Source organism: Erpetoichthys calabaricus, chromosome 3, assembly GCF_900747795.2.
Source record: "Erpetoichthys calabaricus chromosome 3, fErpCal1.3, whole genome shotgun sequence".
Taxonomy (NCBI): Eukaryota; Metazoa; Chordata; class Cladistia; order Polypteriformes; family Polypteridae; genus Erpetoichthys; species Erpetoichthys calabaricus.
Window position 1 is genome coordinate 246,945,225 of NC_041396.2, and position 20,690 is coordinate 246,965,914.

General features: G+C 35.7%; 2 protein-coding genes across 3 annotated transcripts in view; both read right to left on the minus strand.

The window, feature by feature from the left end:
* Positions 1 to 20,690, minus strand: part of LOC114647575 (solute carrier family 35 member D3) — a 1,087,183-nt gene that overhangs the window by 640,739 nt on the left and 425,754 nt on the right. The gene's annotated exons all lie outside the window — the stretch shown is intronic.
* med23 (mediator complex subunit 23) overlaps positions 13,477 to 20,690 on the minus strand; it is a 204,369-nt gene continuing 197,155 nt past the window's right edge. For both annotated transcript variants that reach the window (XM_028797943.2, XM_028797942.2), the window contains 2 exons: positions 19,036 to 19,167; positions 13,477 to 16,264 (listed from right to left, as the gene is read on the minus strand). In XM_028797943.2, the coding sequence (XP_028653776.1) occupies positions 16,094 to 16,264; positions 19,036 to 19,167 (303 nt within the window). In that variant the 3' untranslated portion in view covers positions 13,477 to 16,093. The remainder of the gene's footprint in view (positions 16,265 to 19,035; positions 19,168 to 20,690) is intronic.

A 20,690-nucleotide genomic window follows, 5' to 3' on the forward strand; every position in this document is an offset into this window, starting at 1 on the left:
ACTTCTAACCTGCCTTTCTTCAGTACAATTCTAGAAAAGGCAGTAATTAAGCATCTCAATGATTATGTGAATAGAAACAGCACTGGTTAAAGTAGTAAATGATTTGTGAGGTAATGCAGACAGAGGACAAAAATCTGTTCTTATTCTCTTAGACCTGAGTGCAGCATTTGACACCATAGACCACTGTATTCTTATAAATCGGCTTAGACAGTGGGTGGGCTTCTCTGGCAGCATCTTAGTTTCAATCTTATTTAGCAGGTACAAAATCCTTTGTTAGTTGGGGTGATTGTACTACAGAGATCCATGATATTGTATATGGTGTACCACAAGGATCTATTCTGGGTCTGCTGCTCTTTTCAATCTACATTCTTCTATTACTGTAGGTCAGATTATCTCAAAGTACAATGTGAACTACCAAAACGACACAGATGACACACAGCTTTATTTATCTATGGTGTCTGATGACCATAATACTCTTGGCTGTCTGATCCAATACCTTTTGAATGGATGAGTAGTAACTTTCTCAAATTAAATAAAGAAAAAAATAGAAATCTTAATGATTGGCAAACATGGATACAGCAAGGGCATTACAAGTAAACCTCATCCCTTAAAAGATCAAGGCGGAAGTAAAGAATTTAGGGGTACTCACCGACTCTGGCCTATACTTTATATCGTAGATTAACCAGATTGTGAGGACCGCATTTTTTCACTTAATGAATGTGACAAAAGTTAGAGCTCTTTAATGGAAACTTTTGCGCTTTTGTTTGGAGTCAGCTAGATTACTGTAACACACTCCTAACAGGACTACCTATTAAAGATATCAATCGGCTACAATTAGTGCAGAATACAGAAGCCTGAATTTTAACCAGAAAAAGAAAATCTTAGCACATCTCACTGGCTACGTGTGTCATTTAAAATTCACTTTAAAATATTACAAATTGTGTATAAAACCTAAAATCTGGAATACTTTATCAATAGAAATTTGCCCAGTGAACACTGTGGAACATTTTAAAACCCACTGCTAAAACCCATTATTTTAATTTCTCTTTCTCGTAGCTACATTTTAGTTGTACTCCTTATAGACTATATGGGCACAGACTTACATTCTTCAGGAATCTGCAAGCTTTACTAATGTCCACTCTTCTCTGCCGTCTCTTTAGGTTCTTCTGTGGTGGCGTTTTGTTTGACCGCTACCTGATTAAGACACTGGGCTGTGAAGCTGGAATGGAGGCAGGTGCCCCAGCTGTCCAACTTCAGCAAATCCTCTCATATGAAGCCTAGAAACAAAGAGGAATGACTTAAAAACATTTATGTTAGGTAGAATGTCCAGTAGGGGCTGGGTGGTCTTTTGGCCTTGGAACTCCTGCCGATTTTTTTTTGTTCATTTCTGTCCTCCTGGCCATCTGACCTTATCACTGGACTCATTCTTATAGACTTGCATCATGACACTGTATGTAAGGACACTACTCTTCTACTTGATATTTATGTTAAGATTGTTTTATTTGTTTTTTTCTTTGTTACTTATTCATTAATAATCTATCTTATTTGTTTTTCTTTTGTTGAAACTTTGACATCTTATTAAGCACTTTGAGCTACACTGTTTATATGAGAATGTGATATATAAAGAAATGTTGTTATTGTAGATGTCACACATTAACAAGCACTGCAAAACAAAGGGTTCTTCTGCTTAAAGAAATGATTTCTGCAAAGCTGTAAAATAGGACTTTTTTTTTTAAACCCAAGAAAAATTAATATATCCGCTGTAACTATTTCTGATGAATGCTTGTCTGGTACAGGGTGAAATCCATGTCCTGCTTCCTAAACCATTAGATAAATTTGTTTCTTTTCAGTCATAGAAATGTGAAATTCCCCTTGGGATTAATAAAGTATCTATCTATCTATCTAGAAGATTTTCCCCGGGGTCTGTTACAAAAGCTTCATTCGACTTTCACCTAATCAGAAACTCACATTTCCTTCAGTGTACGGATGTAATTCAGGGCCTTGAATGAGTCTTTATGGGCCATATCAGACATAACTGCACCTGCTAAATCTATTATTAGAAGGCATTCTAGATAGTCTCTTGCTTCACAAAAAAAGCATCAATTTAATCAAGTCAGAAACACATAAAGCTCTAACATTCTGGGGTTCTACTAACTTGGAAATTCACAAGCATTTTAAGAGAGATTATGGGCAGAGTGGTGGCTCTGAGGCTAGGGATCTGCACTGGCAATTGGAAGGCTGCCGGTTCAAATCCCGTAAACACCCTTAACCTGCAATTGGGTATGACATTAATCTGCATCCAGCCCTGCATGTAGGCCCTCCAACCTGCAGGGAAAAACCTGGTGGTTGGTGGCAGAATTGGCACTCCAGCCACCATAAAAAAACCTCACACTGTTCCATTGCATCTGAGGTGTCACTCATTGCAGCTGCACTTGGGTCCTAATCTGGGATCCTGAGTTGGTTTGTCATGTGGTGGGTTCAGCAATGCGCTGTATCAGTGTCTGCTCCTAACCTCTCTCTCTCTCTCTCAGGAGAGATAAAATAAAAGTGTGCAGGAAGAGTTTATAACTTGCTGAAACTAATTACAGTTCTGGACTTACAGCATTTCAGCAAATAAATCAAATTCTTGCTTTTTAAACTTCACAATAAACAATCTTCTTTCTCCTCTAAAATCTTATACATTCCCCGCTTATTAAAATTTAAAATTAACACTTTATAACTTGTAGCTACTGGATCAAAATGATCATCTAATGATGATACTTGGCCAATCACTTCCATCTTTCTCTCATTTAAACATTGTTCAGTCTAAAACTGTCTAGTTAAGGTCTTTGTTTCTGAAGTCTAACTTGATGTCTCTTAATCCTTTACATTTTTTATTCGGTCAATATGTCACTTACATCTGGGGTTGTACCTAATAGTTTCAAAACTGCAGTTATTTTGCCATTACTTAAAAAAAACAATTCTGGATATTTCTGATTTTGCTTGTTATTGTCCTGCCTCTCATTTTCGTTACCTTTCTAATATTTTGGAAAAATGTGTTGCAAACTCATTACTGCATTTCTTGTCTATCAGAAATCTTTTTGAGCATCTTCAGTTTGGAGTTTGAAAGGCAAGACTGTTTTAGTGCAGGCCAGGCAGGGCCTGAAGAATCTGCTGTTGAACCATGACTCCAGGGGCCTCATGCATAACGCTGTGCGTAGAATTCACACTATAACATGGTGTACGGACAAAAACTGAAATGTTCGTACACACAAAAAATCCAGATGCATAAATCTGTGTGTTAGCCAACTTCCACGTTCTTCTGCTCCATAAATCCCGGTCAGCATGAAAAGTAACGCACATGCACGCGCCTGCTGCCACTCCCCAAACTCCTCCCAGAATTACGCCTCTTTGAATATGCAAATCAATATAAATAGCCCTTAAGCTCAGCGTTCTGTGAAAAGGCAATGGCAAAAGCACGGGGGGAATAGAAGAATTTCAGCGAATACCAAGTGGAGGCAAAGAAAAACGTACTATATGTTGGTTTGAACAGTGGTATAAACAATAAAAGGAAGTTGATCGAGTGACAGAGTGATGGAGAAACTTGAAAGCTCAAGTTCACAAAGTCGCACAGTGCCTGAAATAAAAAAAGAAGTTGTCAGATATCAAAGTCGCTGTAAAAAGGCGGGTCATAGCCCACCATCTGAGTGTCATATGAAAGCTTACACTGGTCAACAAGCATTTTGCTACTGGGAGTCTGTCTCTTTTAATTTAACAGGTTTCACTTGTTGACTCCAAATCTGAAAACCGTTTTTGTCCAGCTTGTCCCGTTTTTTAGCTGATGTTCCAGGTCTTGGACACTAGGGTGACTGGACAGTAAAGGCGGATAACCATTTTGATAAATATCAGTAATTCCACTAGGGATGCCATTGAGATAAATGATTTTGCCACACATTACTAACAACTTTGAGTTGTTTACCTTTAATTTTTTTTTAATTATTAATTTTTAATTAACAGAAAAAAAATTTGTTGCAGATTACCAAGTCTTATATGACTCTAAAGCATAATGACACAACGCAGACACGACACTGCAGTAGGTAGTGGTTTTACTGTTAAACATAACACTGCATTTCAGGACATTTCGTTCGTTAGATTCACCATTACTTTGAAAATTCTGTCAAGGCGATGGACAGAAACGGCGATGCTTTTCAGCATTTAAGAAATAAGTTTGGTCTTGAGAAAAGTGAAGATAAAATTAAAGAAGGTGTTTTTGTTGTTCCTGAAATCCATGAACTGATGCTTGAAGATTCAAAAGGAAACTGAAGCCCACTGAATCAGCAGCATGGGAAGCATTCGTGCAGGTTGTCCAGATTTTTCTTGCCAGTCACAGAACAGAGAATTATGCTGAGCTTGTGGAGAACCTGCTGAAAGCGTATCAGCTTATGGCAGCCAGAATGTTCCTGAAGATGTATTACATTCTCATCTCGACTATTTTTCACCAAATCTGGGCAATGTCAGCGATGAGTATGGGGAAAGATTTCACCAAGATAAAAGGTGATGGAATACCGATATTGGGGAAAATTTACTCAAAGCATGATGAGAGACTACTGTTGGTTCCTGCAAAGAGAGACGGATGTGCAGTGCAAGTGCAAAAGCGAGTGCCTCAAACGTTTTGGAGTACGCTGACCTCACTTTTATATTGAGGTAAATTGACAAATATACTTTAACGTGTCTCTGGTATCGTCTTCTGGTTTGTTTTCAGAATAAACTCATCAAAACAATTTTGGTGGGATATAGTCCAAACTCCAGATATTGTGTTGATATATTGATATTCAAAAGTGTCAAAACGTCAATGATGTGTATTTCAAAAACCTGACATGCTAGCTTAATTCCGATTTCATATATGAAATCAGTGTAAAAAACTTAAAGACCTCCTCTGAAGTTCCCAGGAGCAAACAAAAAATATTTTTTTGTAGACCAGTGTTATTAGGGTACAGAGAAAAGAAAAAAAAAAAAAGGGACACAGTGGGTTGGAAGCACGAAATGTCAACTTTAATCTCAAAATTTCCACTTTAATCACGTAGTTTATTTTGTCATTAAAGTAGATCATAAACTTCATCTTAAAATCGTTTAATTTACCATCCATTACATTCGTGATATTACAGCTCTCTGAATAATTAAAATACTGAAATGCATACTTGATATAATTTTCATGATGATAGGAATGAAAGCATGTTATTAAACATGGGAACACGGTGGCGCAATGATAGTGACGAGCTGGCGCCCTGTCCAGAGATTGTTCCTGCCTCCCGCAAGATGCTTGCTGCGTCATGCGCAAAAATTCGATGAAATAATTTACTGCAGCAGTATTGTCTCTTTCAAACGTACTAACCTCCAATTCCTGTCCTTCCTTTTCTTTCTCCAAATACCCAATCGTCACACAATCAGCTCTGTAACAGACGTTAAGCCATCTGTAAGCTGAGAATGCTGATTCTTCAAAACTTTTAAGGAACATTGAAATATCTTTGTAGTACGTGTTTAATTATTCTATCCATCTATCCTTTCAGTGTTGCGCCAGCCCCAGCAATACAGCATGAGGTAGGAACAATCCGTGAATGGAGCACCATCTCGTTGCTAGTGCTACGACACTATGTCCATACATGTTTAATTATTAACCATATAGATTATTTAAATGAAGTAAAATTTTTCTGTATAATATACAGTAATAAACATATTTTACTGCATTTCATCTTAAAAATGATATCGTCATCATACGTAAATACGTGCTTTATAAAGTGGCGCAGGTTGTGCAATATTATAACTGTATCGCAAGTTTACAGTGAGGTAATTGTACAAATAAGTACAAACAGTTCTACAAGGAGCACTTGATGGACTGATTGAGTGTGTTTTATAGTTCTTGGGATGAAACTGTTACTGAGCTGCGAGGTCAGTACAGGAAAGGTTCTGAAGCGTCTGTCATATGAGAGCAGTTCAACAGACAGCATAGCTGAGGCAGCGTGTGCTTGATGCTGTATACCGATAATTCTCTTTCCTATCAGCTGCTGTAGAGCTGTGATTCCACACTCGCATACAGTGATATAAATACTCCCAAGTGGTGCAGTGAGAGTAATATGGGAAAATATGATCCGCTGTGGCAACCCCTAACGGAAGCAGCTGAAAGAAGAAGAAGGTGCAGTGAGAGTAACAACGCAAAAGCAGCTATGGTATTTGGATTATTTTGGCTATTCCGTGGACCATTATATTGTTACAGGTTAATTTCAATCCGATGCCTTAAACTAATAAACAATATACAGTTAATTTAAGTGTATATAATAAAGCCATGTCGGGGATGTGGATCTAAAAAAGAAAGGGAAACCACACTGGAACAGTTGTACTGCTTTGACGCTGGGTACTGCCAGTTTGTAAAACCGAGCAGAGAACTTGCGTACGCCAGGGACTGAGCTAAGGTGAAAATGTGTGTGGCTTTATGCCAAGTTTAGGTTTTATACATCACGATTTGAGTGTGGAAATGGGAGTACACAACATGTTTGTGTGTATGCACCATTTATACATGAGGGCTCAGGTCTTGTTCTTTTCTGCTTTTTCTGGCTCTTTAAGCTGCATTCATCTGTCAACCATCAGCTGCTGCTACACTGCTTGGCATCATGTGTAGGAATCCCGGGCACTACCCTGAAATGACATGCCTTATATTTGTCAAATCGCCTCAATTAATCGCTGTGAATAATTCATAATCTGCAAGTGCACAGGTTTGCTGTGGTGAACACCTCAAGGATGGATATCAGGTCCCATCTGATTTCTTGTCTATATACTTCCTTTGAGGAATATCACTCATAATGCAGATTTTCAATTCCATATTATGTATACAAATTACTTTATGAATAAGAATGACATCACTGATTTTGTTGTACTTTCCAACTCCATCAACAAAATTTTCTCTTGAATAAGTTTAGATTTTTTGCATTTAAAAGTGTGTTATGTATAGAACCAGGTAAAAATGTGAGAACATTATACTGCTACATATTGACATCATATCCTAAGTCACATTTCATAAATTGTTCATCATACAAAGTTAAAGTATAACCTAAATCTCACAACAATATGTATACAACAATGCAATTATGAAATAGTATATAAGTTCTGCTATGAAATGACAGTAAACTTTTTTTTTATTGCTAGTCTGCTTATTGTCTGCTTATAAACAGTTTCTTATTTTTAAACAAGTTAGAAAAGCTGTGCATAGCATAATATTGATGTGTCCTAAGATTGGTGTAACTGTTTTGAAGAACATGCTAGTCAGGTGGGTTGCCAACACTAAATTGGCTCTGATGTGTGTGTTTGTGTTCACCCTGAAATGGCCTGACATCCTGGAATGTTTCAGACTTGTGCCCTATGCTTGCTGAGTTAGGCTCCAACTTCTCTGTGTCCCTGCTCTTGATAAGTGCGTTTATCTGAAAAATGAATGAATAAAAGGAACGTTACATCATATTTAACAGGTACGCAGTGTGGTGTAGTGGTTAAAGTTCTGGACTTCAAACCCTGAAGTTGTGGGTTCAAATCTCACTACTGACACCGTGTGACCATAAGCAGGTCACTTCATCCCAAATGGAAAACCAAAAGAATTGTAACCAATTGTATCAAAACTATTGTAAATTGCCTTGGGTAAAAGCATCAGCCAAATAATTAAACGTAATTTGTTACTTGCGCAATCAGACATTTTTTGTTTATTAAATATTTATCCTGAGGTTTGCTCAGCCCATTGCACCGCTGTTTGTAAAGGCAGCACACTCAGGCATCAGGTGTGGACACGCATATGTCACCATGCAACTTTGTGGTCATTTCAGCTACTTGAACTGACAGCTTGACGATCTGTTTTGGCAACAGGGGTGGCGGCAATTTGACATGCAGAAGAGGAAAATCCTGAAGGCAAAATCTACAAACTGAAGGGACCTCTCTCAAGCTAAATCTGAAACAGTGAATGAATCCATAATTTATGTAGTACAGAATGTTCCTCTCTTTTAATGCTAGGTGATGTGCAAGAAAGAGTTTCTTAGGTAAGGATACCCTATTGTATGATTATTAACATTATTACATTAGTTGTCACCTAAAAAAAATATTGAGAAACTTTTTATTACTATACTATAATTTTAGTAAAATAGTGAATCTATGGTGAAAGCCCTATCAGAAATTTACATAATGGTAGGTAATGATAAAATTAATTTTAGCTTATTAGTATGCAAACTAGGAGTGGTATTTAATTTTACACTTTGTTTTCATGCACAAATAGCTATCAGTTGTACATCTAGGTGGAGTGGTGGCTCTGATGCTAGGGATCTGCACTGGCAATTGGAAGGTTGCCGGTTCGAATCCCGTAAAATGCCAAAAGGGACTCTGCTCGGTTGGGCCCTTCAGCAAGCCCTTAACCTGCAATTGCTAAGCGCTTTGAGTAGTGAGAAAAGCGCTATATAAATGCTAAAAATTATTATTATCTGCTTCTCTCTACTTTAGAGTAAAACCACACAACCTCATTCTTAGCTTTGCTGCTGTTAAAACACTAATTAATGTTTTTGTCCTTTCTCATTTGCTTAATATAGTGGTCTGAAAATCAATGTCAATGTCAATTTATTTATATAGCATATTTAAAACAACATAGTAATGCTGTGGCCAAAGTGCTTTACAATAATAGAATAAAAGAAAAACAAAACAACATAAAACATAAATAGAAATAAAATATATGAACATAAAATAAAATACATAATAAATAGAAGTAATGTTATATACATAAAAAAATAGAAGTAATGTCATATAATCACAAAGAGGAAACCATCAGTATTACTGAAGGTCATAGAATGCAAGTGAATAGAAATGAGTCTTTAATCTTGTTTTAAACAGTTCAATTGTAGACGACTCTTTTATGTGATGAGGTAAAGAGTTCCACAGGCGAGGAGCAGCAGCTGTAAAAGCCCTGTCCCCCTTGGTTATACACTTGGTACGGGGGACAACCAGAGACAGCTGACCAGATGATCTAAGCATTCTAGATGGCTGATGTATAACACACAGTTTGGATAAATAGGCAGGAGCAAGCCCATGTAAAGATTTAAAAACTAGCAGCAAGATTTTAAAATCATTTCGAAAACTGACAGGCAGCCAGTGTAAAGAAGCTAATATAGGAGAAACAGAGTCATACTTTCTTGCCCCAACCAGAAAGCGAGCGGCAGCATTTTGGACCAACTGTAACCTGTGTATCAGGGATTTATTAATCCCAGAATACAGCGAGTTGCAGTAATCAAAGGGAGAAAAAATAAACGCATGAGTAGCTATCTCAAGATCCCTAGAAGATAAAAAAGACTTTATCTTACCTAATAGACGAAGTTGGAAAAAGCAACTCTTGACTACAGAATTTACTTGTTTCTCAAAAGAGAGGTTACTATCAAAGGTAACACCAAGATTGCGGACTTGAGGTTTGCAAAAGACAGAGAAAGAGCCGAGAAGTCCAAGACCAATTTGGGCTTTAGCTGATGGATCCACAATAAGCACCTCTGTTTTATTTTGATTTAGATCAAGAAAATTATTAGCCATCCAGGATCTTAGTTCAGACAGACAGTTGTGGAGTTGATTTATTGCAGAGTTGCAGAGTTGCAGACAGGAATATAAACCTGAGTATCATCAGCATAGCAATGAAAAGAAATGTTACATTTCCTAAAAATCGCTCCAATATGATGAAGGTATATAGAGAATAAAATAGGACCCAAAATGGATCCCTGAGGAACAGCATATTTAAGAGGAGCAGTAGACGAAAAAGAGGAATTTAAAGTCACTGAAAAGTGTCTGCCAGTTAAATATGACCTGGTTAAGAGCAGCCCCTTTAAGCCCCACAAGATGTTCAAGCCGCATCAGCAGTATCTCATGGTCAATAGTGTCAAAGGCAGCGGACAGGTCCAGGAGGACAATGACCGCAGCGCCACCTGAGTCAGTAATAATAGAGATGTCATTGAATACTTTCAGGAGGGCCGTTTCAACACCATGATAACGCCTAAAGCCATCTGCCAATGGTACTAAATTCAGCTGCATGTCTTCTGAGTGCACCAAGGTTCATTCCATGATAGCCCCAGTATTATGCTGATGGCATTGACTTCCAATTGATAAAAGTATTCATTTTAAAATTTAGCTTTTAACTTTCAAGGCACTATATGATCAATCTCCTTTTATTTATTCACTTTGATAAACCATTACATGCCAAACAGTACGCTTTGTTCTGCTGATGCTCATCTTTTGGAGGTTCCAGAGCACAGGAATAAAACGTGTGGAGCTTAACTTGAGCCATCAACTCCAACACCATGGAGTGCCTCCCAGTCAGCATCAGGCAACTGCAGAGTTCAGGAACATTCAACAGTTTTTTACCTGGTTAGAGTGTTTTATGTTCATTTATAATTTTAGATTTTTATGTGCTGTTCTGTTTTATGTAATTATATCTGTATTGGCTGTTGTCCTTTAGGATGTCCTTTTTAATGTAAAGTGACTAAGACACCTTTTGTGTAAATGGGCACTGAAGTAAAATTGTGAAAATTCAGTATAAAAACATTGCATGCACTGCTAATCTAAAACAGGAAGAAAATAACATAATGCATCAACTGCTTCATTTTTTTAAAATCTGATTTAAAATGAGTGGTTTTATTGTGAAGTCAATTCCATCCATTTACATTTCTGCTTAGTTCTTTTGTTAGCTATCTCCTTTTGATAACACAGCCGACTATTAATTCTTATAAGTACTGGTTCTGATCAGAATGTAATCATGAAAATAAAGGAGAAGGCACAATCAGAAGAGGATCTTAAATAAGGTAGCAGCACACTATGACCACAGAGGACTTCAGTACTCACAAAGCATGGAGATAAAAGTTGAGATGTGACAGCAAAACAATCATCTGGGCTCTTGCTTCTCTCTTTTCTCTCTCATGAGGATCTTCTCAAATTAGTTGAGTGTACAGGGGGTTTCTTAATGGATCACTAAAATAAGGCAGAGAGCACATAAATACAGGACAAGGTAGGCAGGCGCTCACATAAAGTGCACTTAAGCATTGAGACAAATAAACTAAAGGCCAGGCAACTTTTCAGCTTTATGCCTTGGTGTTAAATAGTTGTCAAGACGGCTTATTCTGAAATTTATTTAGCATTACTGGGCAAAATATTTGCAAACCGGAAAATAAGAAGGGGCAGTTTTTCACCTTATTAACAAGAAGATGAAAAAAGAACTATTTAAAAAAATATTTTTGTTATCAGTACATACAGCAGAGCGATGTTATTTCTAATTATAATAAGTCATCCCAGATATCTTAAAATGCACTTCCAGTCTCAGAACAGATCCACTCCTGCAAGTGCTATTTCTCTGATGGACCAAAAACAGAATGCTACATTTTAAAATGCACCAAGACTGCATTGATCCAGGATTAACAATCAGTTAAAAGAAGTTTAGTGGCAAAACAGTCTAAATCAACAGTGACTTAAATGAAATCCTCTCTCTCTTTATATACAGTATATAAAGCATGCAAAGTAGAGACTCAGTCAGTCAGTCACTCACTATAAACACCCCTTTCCCATTTAGTTAAAAAGCTGAATGGCCAGCAGGCATCCACTAAGAAATTATATTATGATACAGTATATTAGTATTTAGGAGTAAACCCTACCCCCACAATAGAAAAAACTAAATACTCCAAAATATCATAAATGCTTGGATGGATTCTCTTTAAATTTAATAACGTTATAGAAAAAAGAAAATTAGCTGACCCATGTTTTTATATTCAATACATTTTTTCAACGTAATATTATGCTAACTTGCATGGAATGCACTGACAGTGTGCTTTATACAAATGAAGGATGCAGTGGAAATGAATGAAATGTCAAACAGCAGCCTTGACCAATAAGGGGGGGGGGGGGGGGGGGCGGCAGATGACTGAAGAAGGGGCCGTGCCCTGGATAGCAAAAATGAGATACGATCACGTTTGGAGTCTAAACTATAACACGAAATGAAATGAGAATGACCAATGAAGCTCAAGGAAGATGTAAAGGTCAGTGGGTAGGAAGCACACCACAAACCTTGAGTACTGGTGCTTTGAGTAGGTGTTTTGCTAAAAGCAGAAAGTGAATGCGAGAGAAAAATAGAAGAGGAAGTGGTGTCCTCCACTGTAAGACCAGTCAGAGCAATGCAGTGGCAACAGGAGGTGTGTAGGGGTAGCAGACCCCTGATCTTTACCGCGATTATATACATGACTAATAGTTGTAAGCCCCTAATCCTTTTGTCCATCACCCTGTGTACAATATAGCCCCTACAGACTTTGAAAGGGATCACCAAACCTTGACCTCAGAAGTCATTTACATGTGCATTTGCTTAATTTGAACAAGGAAGCCAACCCCTCCAAAATTCTTTGCATTGCTGCTTGAAGTGAGCCAGCACTTCTGTTTTTTGCTCTTACATGTGTACTGGAAGTGTTTTCTAGTACCTTTATTTGTGGTTATCCATTCTACTCCATTTACCTCCAGCCATAGTTCTGGTAATTCCAAAGTGAATATCAAAGGGGACTCCCCCACCCCCCAACAACACCTTTAAAAATTGCGGTGCTTAAACTAAACAATACCACAGCATCAGTCTTAATTAAGATAGTGGTGCTTTAATTTCTAATGGAGAAGCCACAGAAACCGTGCTGCAATGCTCTAAGTTTCTGCCCCAGTGCTCCTCATTCTTTACATTAATACATCAGTATAACACATGGGGTGTACCAGCACTTGTGTATATCCACTCAAGCACTGCTTTGCATACACATTCACATCAGCAGACATTAAAGGGGGACTACAAGCAAGTGATGAAAAACATGAAAATGAATACTTGAGTGAATGGTGTAAACAAATGAAAATCATATATATCTAATAATAATAGTAATACATACTCAAATTTCCCATTATTCCTACTGATTGCCCATTTCAGTTCAAAAGAATACACTTTTGTGCAAAATTGTGCTCTGCAAATACCATCAACAAAAGCCAAGTCACCAGGAAAAGCAAAAAAGGCAGGAACTGATCCAATGCAGGAATGTTTCACTCATGGACAATTGTGTATAGAATATTCAAAGGTAAGCAGCTCTAGTGACCTAATAATATTACTTATTTGACTGACACCTTTATTCAGGATGTTGTCAACCGAGATAAACATTGCAACATTTGAGATAAAATTAGTTACGTTTCCTTTTGTTTTTCCACTTCCCATTACAGATGAGGTGACATGCTCATGGTCACAGTGTGTCAGTAGCAGGATCTGAACCCACAAAGTCTTAACCACTACACCACACTGCCTGCAAACAATATCAGCCTTTGGTTAAAAAAACTACAAATATTGAATACAGAAAAGCATTTAGTTACAATGTACTTATGATACACTCTGATGCCCCTATGTCTTATGAAATTTCCTGTGTGAAGCCAAGTAACACAGCAAATAAAAAAATAAGGATGTTTAATAAGTACAGTCTGCCTGATCATTTGAAGAATTGTTTTGACAATCATGAATTATTTACTGCATATACAAAAAAGATTAAATACAATTGTACTTACATTTTACATAATATTTGGTCTGCAATAAATGATTAAAAAAAACTTATTTACAATGACAGCTTTAAGGATGCTTGATTATGTAATTGACAATATTAAATGGTCACATCTATATAACCTTTTTAATCAAGAAGTGAGGGCAAAATTGTGGCTGTGTGGTGCAGGGTTTAAATAGAAGTGAACTGATAAAGAGTATTGGCAAAATAATATCACTTTGTTTATTAAAAACAAGAATTGTTCACTAAAATTATTGTTTTACATAATGCAGAAAGCTTCAGATTGAAGTTTCAAGTTCAAAACAGGAAACAGAACAAAAAGTCAGTGCCTGATAGCACACTCAAGCGCACACCCACACACATGATTCTCAGTGGAAGTTGCCGAATTAAGTCTCACACTTTTCATAGCAACAGATGGGTACTCCAGCTCACACTCACAGATTTGCAATAAACATGGATATAAAAGGGTTTATAGTGTATCCTCAAGAAATCAAACCAGTATTCTTTCTTTCGACAAACCTTTATGCATAATGTTGGTGAGATATTTGGGCAAGCTCCTCCTGGTATCCATCACTACTGGAGTTTTGCCTTTATTTCTATACACAATGATATTATTATTACAGTTACTGGTTTATATGTATGCTACTGTACCATAAACACATTTCATCTGAGCTAGTACTTTTTGCTGGAGAGATCTGGCAAGCTTTCACAATTAAACAATAAGTGAAGCTGTTTCACAATTATATTCTTTCTGCAAAATAGTTCTAGTGACTTAAGATATCATTCATTTAATATCTGTAACAATCCACTAGAGAAAAACTGGGCCTTGCCAGTTATTTTAGGTTCTATACTAAATGAAACTGGACTGGCTGATAAACATATACTTTCAAAATAAACTTTGAATGAAAGATTGGCATAAGAAAACAACTTTTCCACTTTTCTGACGAGACAGAAAATGAGATGAACACAAAATAATATTCTTAAAACAAACTTAAACCAATTCAGGGTCATTGGGACTTGAAAAGGATGTAAATATAGCATCAGGAAAATACTCAACCAAAATGGACAAGAGCATGAACATTAAGTATAAAGAGTACACACTTCTCAGCCAAGATCTCTCCCTTTACTGTAATTGTGAGATGTTGTAAATAGTTGGTAGGTTACCACCAGGCCAGCTAAGCACATACAGATCTAGTCCAGCTGCAAACTGTGCACATCATTTGAATGTATGTAGTGTCTAGTAAGCACGCGGGAATGTGCAAATACAAAACAGAGTGACAGACATAAAAGCAAAACTACCAGTTTGATAGTTCTGAAGTTGCCATTTGAACCATGAGGTGAGTACAATAAGATCTCCACTGGCGATCATTATACTGATTAAAAGATGCTAAAGTTCTACAAATCAGTTGAGAGGAACCATTACAAAAGGTGCTCATAATCATGATGATTTGGCCCGTTCTTAAAACTACTTGCTGTAAAAAAAAAAAAAAAAAGAAAATCCTCAAACAATATGATCACAGAATCACCATTAAAAATGAGGTAGGTGCACAAGATCAGATATTCATGAAAAGTGTACACCATCAAAATGATAATAACAAGCTTTCAAAACAACTGGAACCATGAAGTAAAAAACTGAACTTGCGTCTGTAATCCAGCCATCTTCTAATTTCAGTGGCTCCCATTTGCTTATGAAAAGGTACATTTTGTATCAAATAACTTTTGCTAATGTAATGAAAATTATAAAGCTAAAAAAAACACTAAATGCAATACATTGAAAAAATGCAGTACTGAATCTTTACATCAACAGGAAAATAGGCATAAACTTGTGTTCATCTGTACAAAACCTCTTTTTTCCCCCCATCAACAATGTGTTTTGACATTCCTTAAAAACAGCAAATAGGAGATGTGTCAGTGATAACCAAATGCTGGCTTTGTCAAAACCATTAATACATTTAAAAACACCCCACATGAAGACAAAGAACTAGTAAGATCATATGCCAGTTGGGGAAAAAAAGCCAACAATGTAAACAATACTGTCAATATTATCTTAACCATTTCAAGGCACATATCCATTGTTTACATGATAATTAGAAAAATGATTCTGTTTTAAACATTTTTAGAAACCTTTCATTTGTCACATATTAACAGTTTGATTATAGCTATTTCCACCTTTACCGTTGAGGAAAAAAAATGTAAATGAAGGACACTGTTATTTACAATGTGCAATAAAATTGCACAAAAAGACAAAGAAATATCTATAATCAATTATGACAACAGAAAACTACTAAGAAGATGTACTGATATAAGCCTAGTCAGCGAAAATGTTGCAATATACATTATAATAATAAAAATACAAAAAATCATCTGTTCAAGAATCCCATCTGGTTTCAAAGAACAACCACATTTGTTTTTGATGAAGGGGCTGTTTTTAAAGTACTCAGTCACGTGACACTGAACAGGCCACTCTTAACATGTTCTTCTTTGGCTCTTCCGTTATTTGCTGGATGTTATTGTGATACTGTCATTGCGCCAGTGACTGTACTCTGGTTGGACTGTGATGCAGGCGATGATACACTAGTGTACTGTGGAGCAGATGTTGGGTCCATTTTGCTGATGTGGGTTATAAACCGTAGCCGGAGTTTTAATGCAGGTCTCAGGTTGCAAATAATTTTTTCAACCTAGGTTAAAAGAAAAAACAGAATTTAAAAGTTTAGAAAAAATTATTATTTGCACTGGAAAAGACAACAGACATGTGTCAATTAATTTAGGAACAAAAGAAATCAGATTTGATTTTTTTTTTTTTTATATCCACCTGTCCATTCATTTTCTAATCTATTTATGTAATTCTGGCACACTGGGGAAGGTGTCTGTCCAAGTAGCTTCGATCACAAGTTGGGAACCAATCAAATATCTGGGACTGAAACCAGATATTAGCGTAAATGTGAGCAGAATGTGCAAATTCTACAAGGAACTTTGGAGATGTAAATCAGTAGGGCAAAAATAAAGCAACATTGTACTAAATAAATTTTTTTAATGTGTAATTGGATAATTAGTTGATATCTTGTGGATATTTTTCTCAATCTTATAATGAAAATGAGGGTGAAGTACATTGACAGTATTAAAATGTTAACAGTTTTTAAAAAAAGTGGTTATGAACCAACAACGTGTGCATTGTTTAGCAATATTGTGGTGACCACTGAAAGAAATGCAGAAATTTTTAAAAACTACAATGGAAACTCTTCAATCTATCTAACTTAATATAAGACATCTCTCTGTTTAAACAGACAGGTTAGACACAATGCTCTGAAAAGAAAAGAAAAAGAAGTGCCACAATAGGGAAAGGAGCATTACAAATAAGATCCAAGGAAGATCCATTAACACGTGGGGTTGTTAAATGATAAATGAATGGAGGTTACTTCCACATTAATACATCTCTGTTATGTTAGAACAGTGGAGGCAGTTCAGCAATTAAAGCATGCTATGGCTACACATCTTTTCAGTGAAAGTAAACCAAGTCATTAACATAAATTACTCATCTTTAATTAAAAAGATTATTTAGTAAGAGTTAAATAAACCTACTATCACCAGATAATACACTGCAGGCATTACTGTACAGTATATTACAGTAATTAAATTTGCATATATGTTTAGGTACCAACACATACATGTTAACAGATCTCCACTGTAATCAAATAATTCCAATGTCCTTTTTATAAATTAGATGCACATATTAATTGGTAATGCACTCTACTATGCAAATCTTTAATTTTACATCTGGCATTATGTGATACATAAACTGATGTGTATGTGACTTAACACTGAATTTCAGTCCCAAAATAACTTTGACAGAACTTAAACACTCAGTTTAAATCTATCAAATACATCCAGATGGAATGTCTCCTGAAGTTGGCAAATGGATGCTGCTTTTTAAAAAATAGGAATTTAAACTGGAGACAAAAATGTTGAGCCAAGCATTATCAAAAGAACTTTATAAGTTTAAAAAAAGATAGGGAACTGCCATAAGCAACCCATTTAAACTGAATAATAGAATTAATAATTGAATTATTGTATTAAATGTGCACCAGGTCTTATTAATAACAAAGATATCTTCATTTTAATGAAATCACTGCAAGTCATTTGAAAAGGATAAAGCAGATATACAAAAAGTATTAAATGGACATTTAAAGCTTGCTTTTTTATGTCATTGTTTGCCATAGAATGGTAAACCCAAAATTTTAAAATAATAAAAAATTTGGTTAGGTAGACTTTATTATCCCATAGGAAAATTTGTTTGCAATAAGAAAGTACAAAAATACAAAGACATTGTTACACAGATCCAATTGAAAAACAAAGAGGCAATATTTGGTAAGTAATGCTATTGCATAAACACTGACTCAAGATTAATACAAAGAAGAATAATTACTTTTTAATAGTACACAAAACAATAATACAGAATTTAGCAGCATCCCTACTAGAAACAGAATTTAAAATGCTTATAGCTCTAAGAATAAAAGATCTTAAACCTGCCGCTCTTTACCTTTGGAAGCGTAAATCTCCACCCTGACAGCAACAGCTGGAATTTAGAGAAATGAGGATGGCTACTGTCTGACAGAATTTAGTTGGCTTTCTTTCTAACCAGTTTAAAATATGTTTCAGTGATAAGAGATCTATAGTGAACCAATAATTTTACTGACAATTTTTATAATGTTAAGGTGGTTTATGTTCTTATTGCTGAGGTTGCCAAAGTAACAGATAAAAGCAAATGTAGTAATAGATTCAATAAAGGTTTTGTCCACTTTAAAACAGTCGAGTTTTCTAAGAAAGACAAGTCGTGACTGTCCCTTTTTACAAATTTGATCAGTGTTAAGATCAAAGTTTAGTTTATTATCAATGATTGTTCTGAAATATTTGTATTGCTCTACCATCTTCACTGTCTCCCCTTTAATTAAAGTTGAAGTTAATTAAGTTATCAGAAGTAGTAGCAGATGTACAAGTAATGTTTACCATATTACTGGGCAGAATATTATTTGGCAGCTTTTCCACAGTAATAAAGAAAGATTCCATTGAGTAAGAGGTGTAAGTGTGATTTCTTACTGACCTTACTTCAGTCCCTCCGTAATTTCCTCACTGGTCTGTCTTTATTCTAAAGCCTGCATAGTCATTTTTATAAATGTTGACCACATCCCAGAAATTACACATTTTGTTAATTTAAAGAAACTGTTCCATGCTTCAGACAAGACTAATATTTTCAGTATGTTTAATGAGAAACAGAAATACCATACCCTACTAAAGTATTAATTTACATGCATGCATTAATATTTGCTACAGTACTGTTGTAATTTTATTTACAACCAAATGTCAAATTATGCCATGTTTTTTCTTCTAGAATTCTCAGCAGCTTTCATATAATGTAAAGTTTTTCACTTGTAACATTCTTTTGTTCACTTACTTGCTCTTTAACGCTGTCTCCAGTAAACATGTACTTGACATGATAAAGAAAATCACAAATTGGGTCCATGTGGTTCAGATGTTTGCTGTACTGGTCAACACTCTGGAGCATTTCATAGAAAGCAACCCCAATCTGCAAATAATAACAGCCATATTAAAGAGATGGTATAATAACTCTACTTCTCACAGAAAAAAAGGATGTTTTATTTCAGGAGAAATATTATGAACTTATCACCTTTCATACATCCCTAACAAGACAATTTTCAAACAGGTTGTATCTGAAGTAATGTAACACAGATTAAAAAAAGCAAAACAAAACTAAAACTTTTTGTAACGAAATATAAAAATCTTTCCACACACAAAATTATTAGCAACAGATGTTGTTGCAAACTGATTTAAATCCTAAAATGTTAAAGGTGGTCATGAAGGCAAGAAGCCAGGGCTTGTGCAGAAACTTGTAAATTACTGGATAGCTAAAGTCAGACACATGTCTGTATTGGCCCTTTGCCTAGACTTCTTGATCAGGAGTGGTATCCTTCTTACTCATGAATTGCCTTGTCTAGATGCTCACAAGCCTTTGTCCTAATATAAGAAAAGGCTGTCTGAATTAATTTTCAAGCTACAGGAAGGAAAACTTTTGAATGGTTTTAACAACTACAGGGTAAGTTAAGTTATTCGCATTTCTTACTGAAGTTGTTTTTTCTTTGTTCACTGCAGTCATCTGCTGATTCAATAACATTGCAAACTTTCTTTTTTCATTGTGAGAGTATGAGACATTCTGGGAGAGAACTGTGATATGAGAACCAGCTTGATTGATCTGAAGCAAACTACACATACTGCTCTATACTGCAACATTTTCTGGCATTTATTTGTGCACTAGCTGTGTTACCTGTAATGGGCATCAGCTATAGTGAAGTACTATGTAACTAAGTACTTTTCTGTATACAATATGTTTTAGTTGGTTTTTTTACTGGGGCTAATATTATTTTACTCGAGCTGCTTACTGTTGAACATGCCACACATAGTCCTTGGTGGTGGTGCTGGTGTGAAAGAGATTGCAGCAGAACTTTTGTGTTAAAGCAGTATTTGGTAATGTTACAAAGGTGTTTTTTAAAGTTGATTCATTCAAAGGTAAAACCTGCTAAAAATCTAGACTCTCCATTAGCATAAAATACTAAATTTAGCACTGAAGAGTGTGTTTGAGTAAATGTCTATCAAAAAAAAACACAAAAATGTACTAATTACTTTCACTCACTGAAAAGCAACATCCTATTAAATTCTTATCACATTCTGAAAAACAGCATCTCCATCAGCTACAGAAAAAATTGTGCTTCATTCTTTTTAGTTACGGCTTTTCTCCATCAGTTAATTTGCAGTGTGTTTTTTTTTCTTAACTTAAAAAAGTACTAATCATTTATTTTTATTGCAAATTTAATGATGATATGCATGTGGATAATAATATTGTCTTTTTCAAAAACCCATGGCTTGGAAAAAAAGTAGCTTAATCAGTTCATTTTAGATATATCATCACATATGGAGGATGCAGTAAAATTGAAGTGCATGCTTGGCTAAATGCATCTGTCCAGCTGCCTGAATCCCACTTCATTGATTATGTCAAAAATAATACAGATAATGATAAAACAGCCAAGTTTCCTT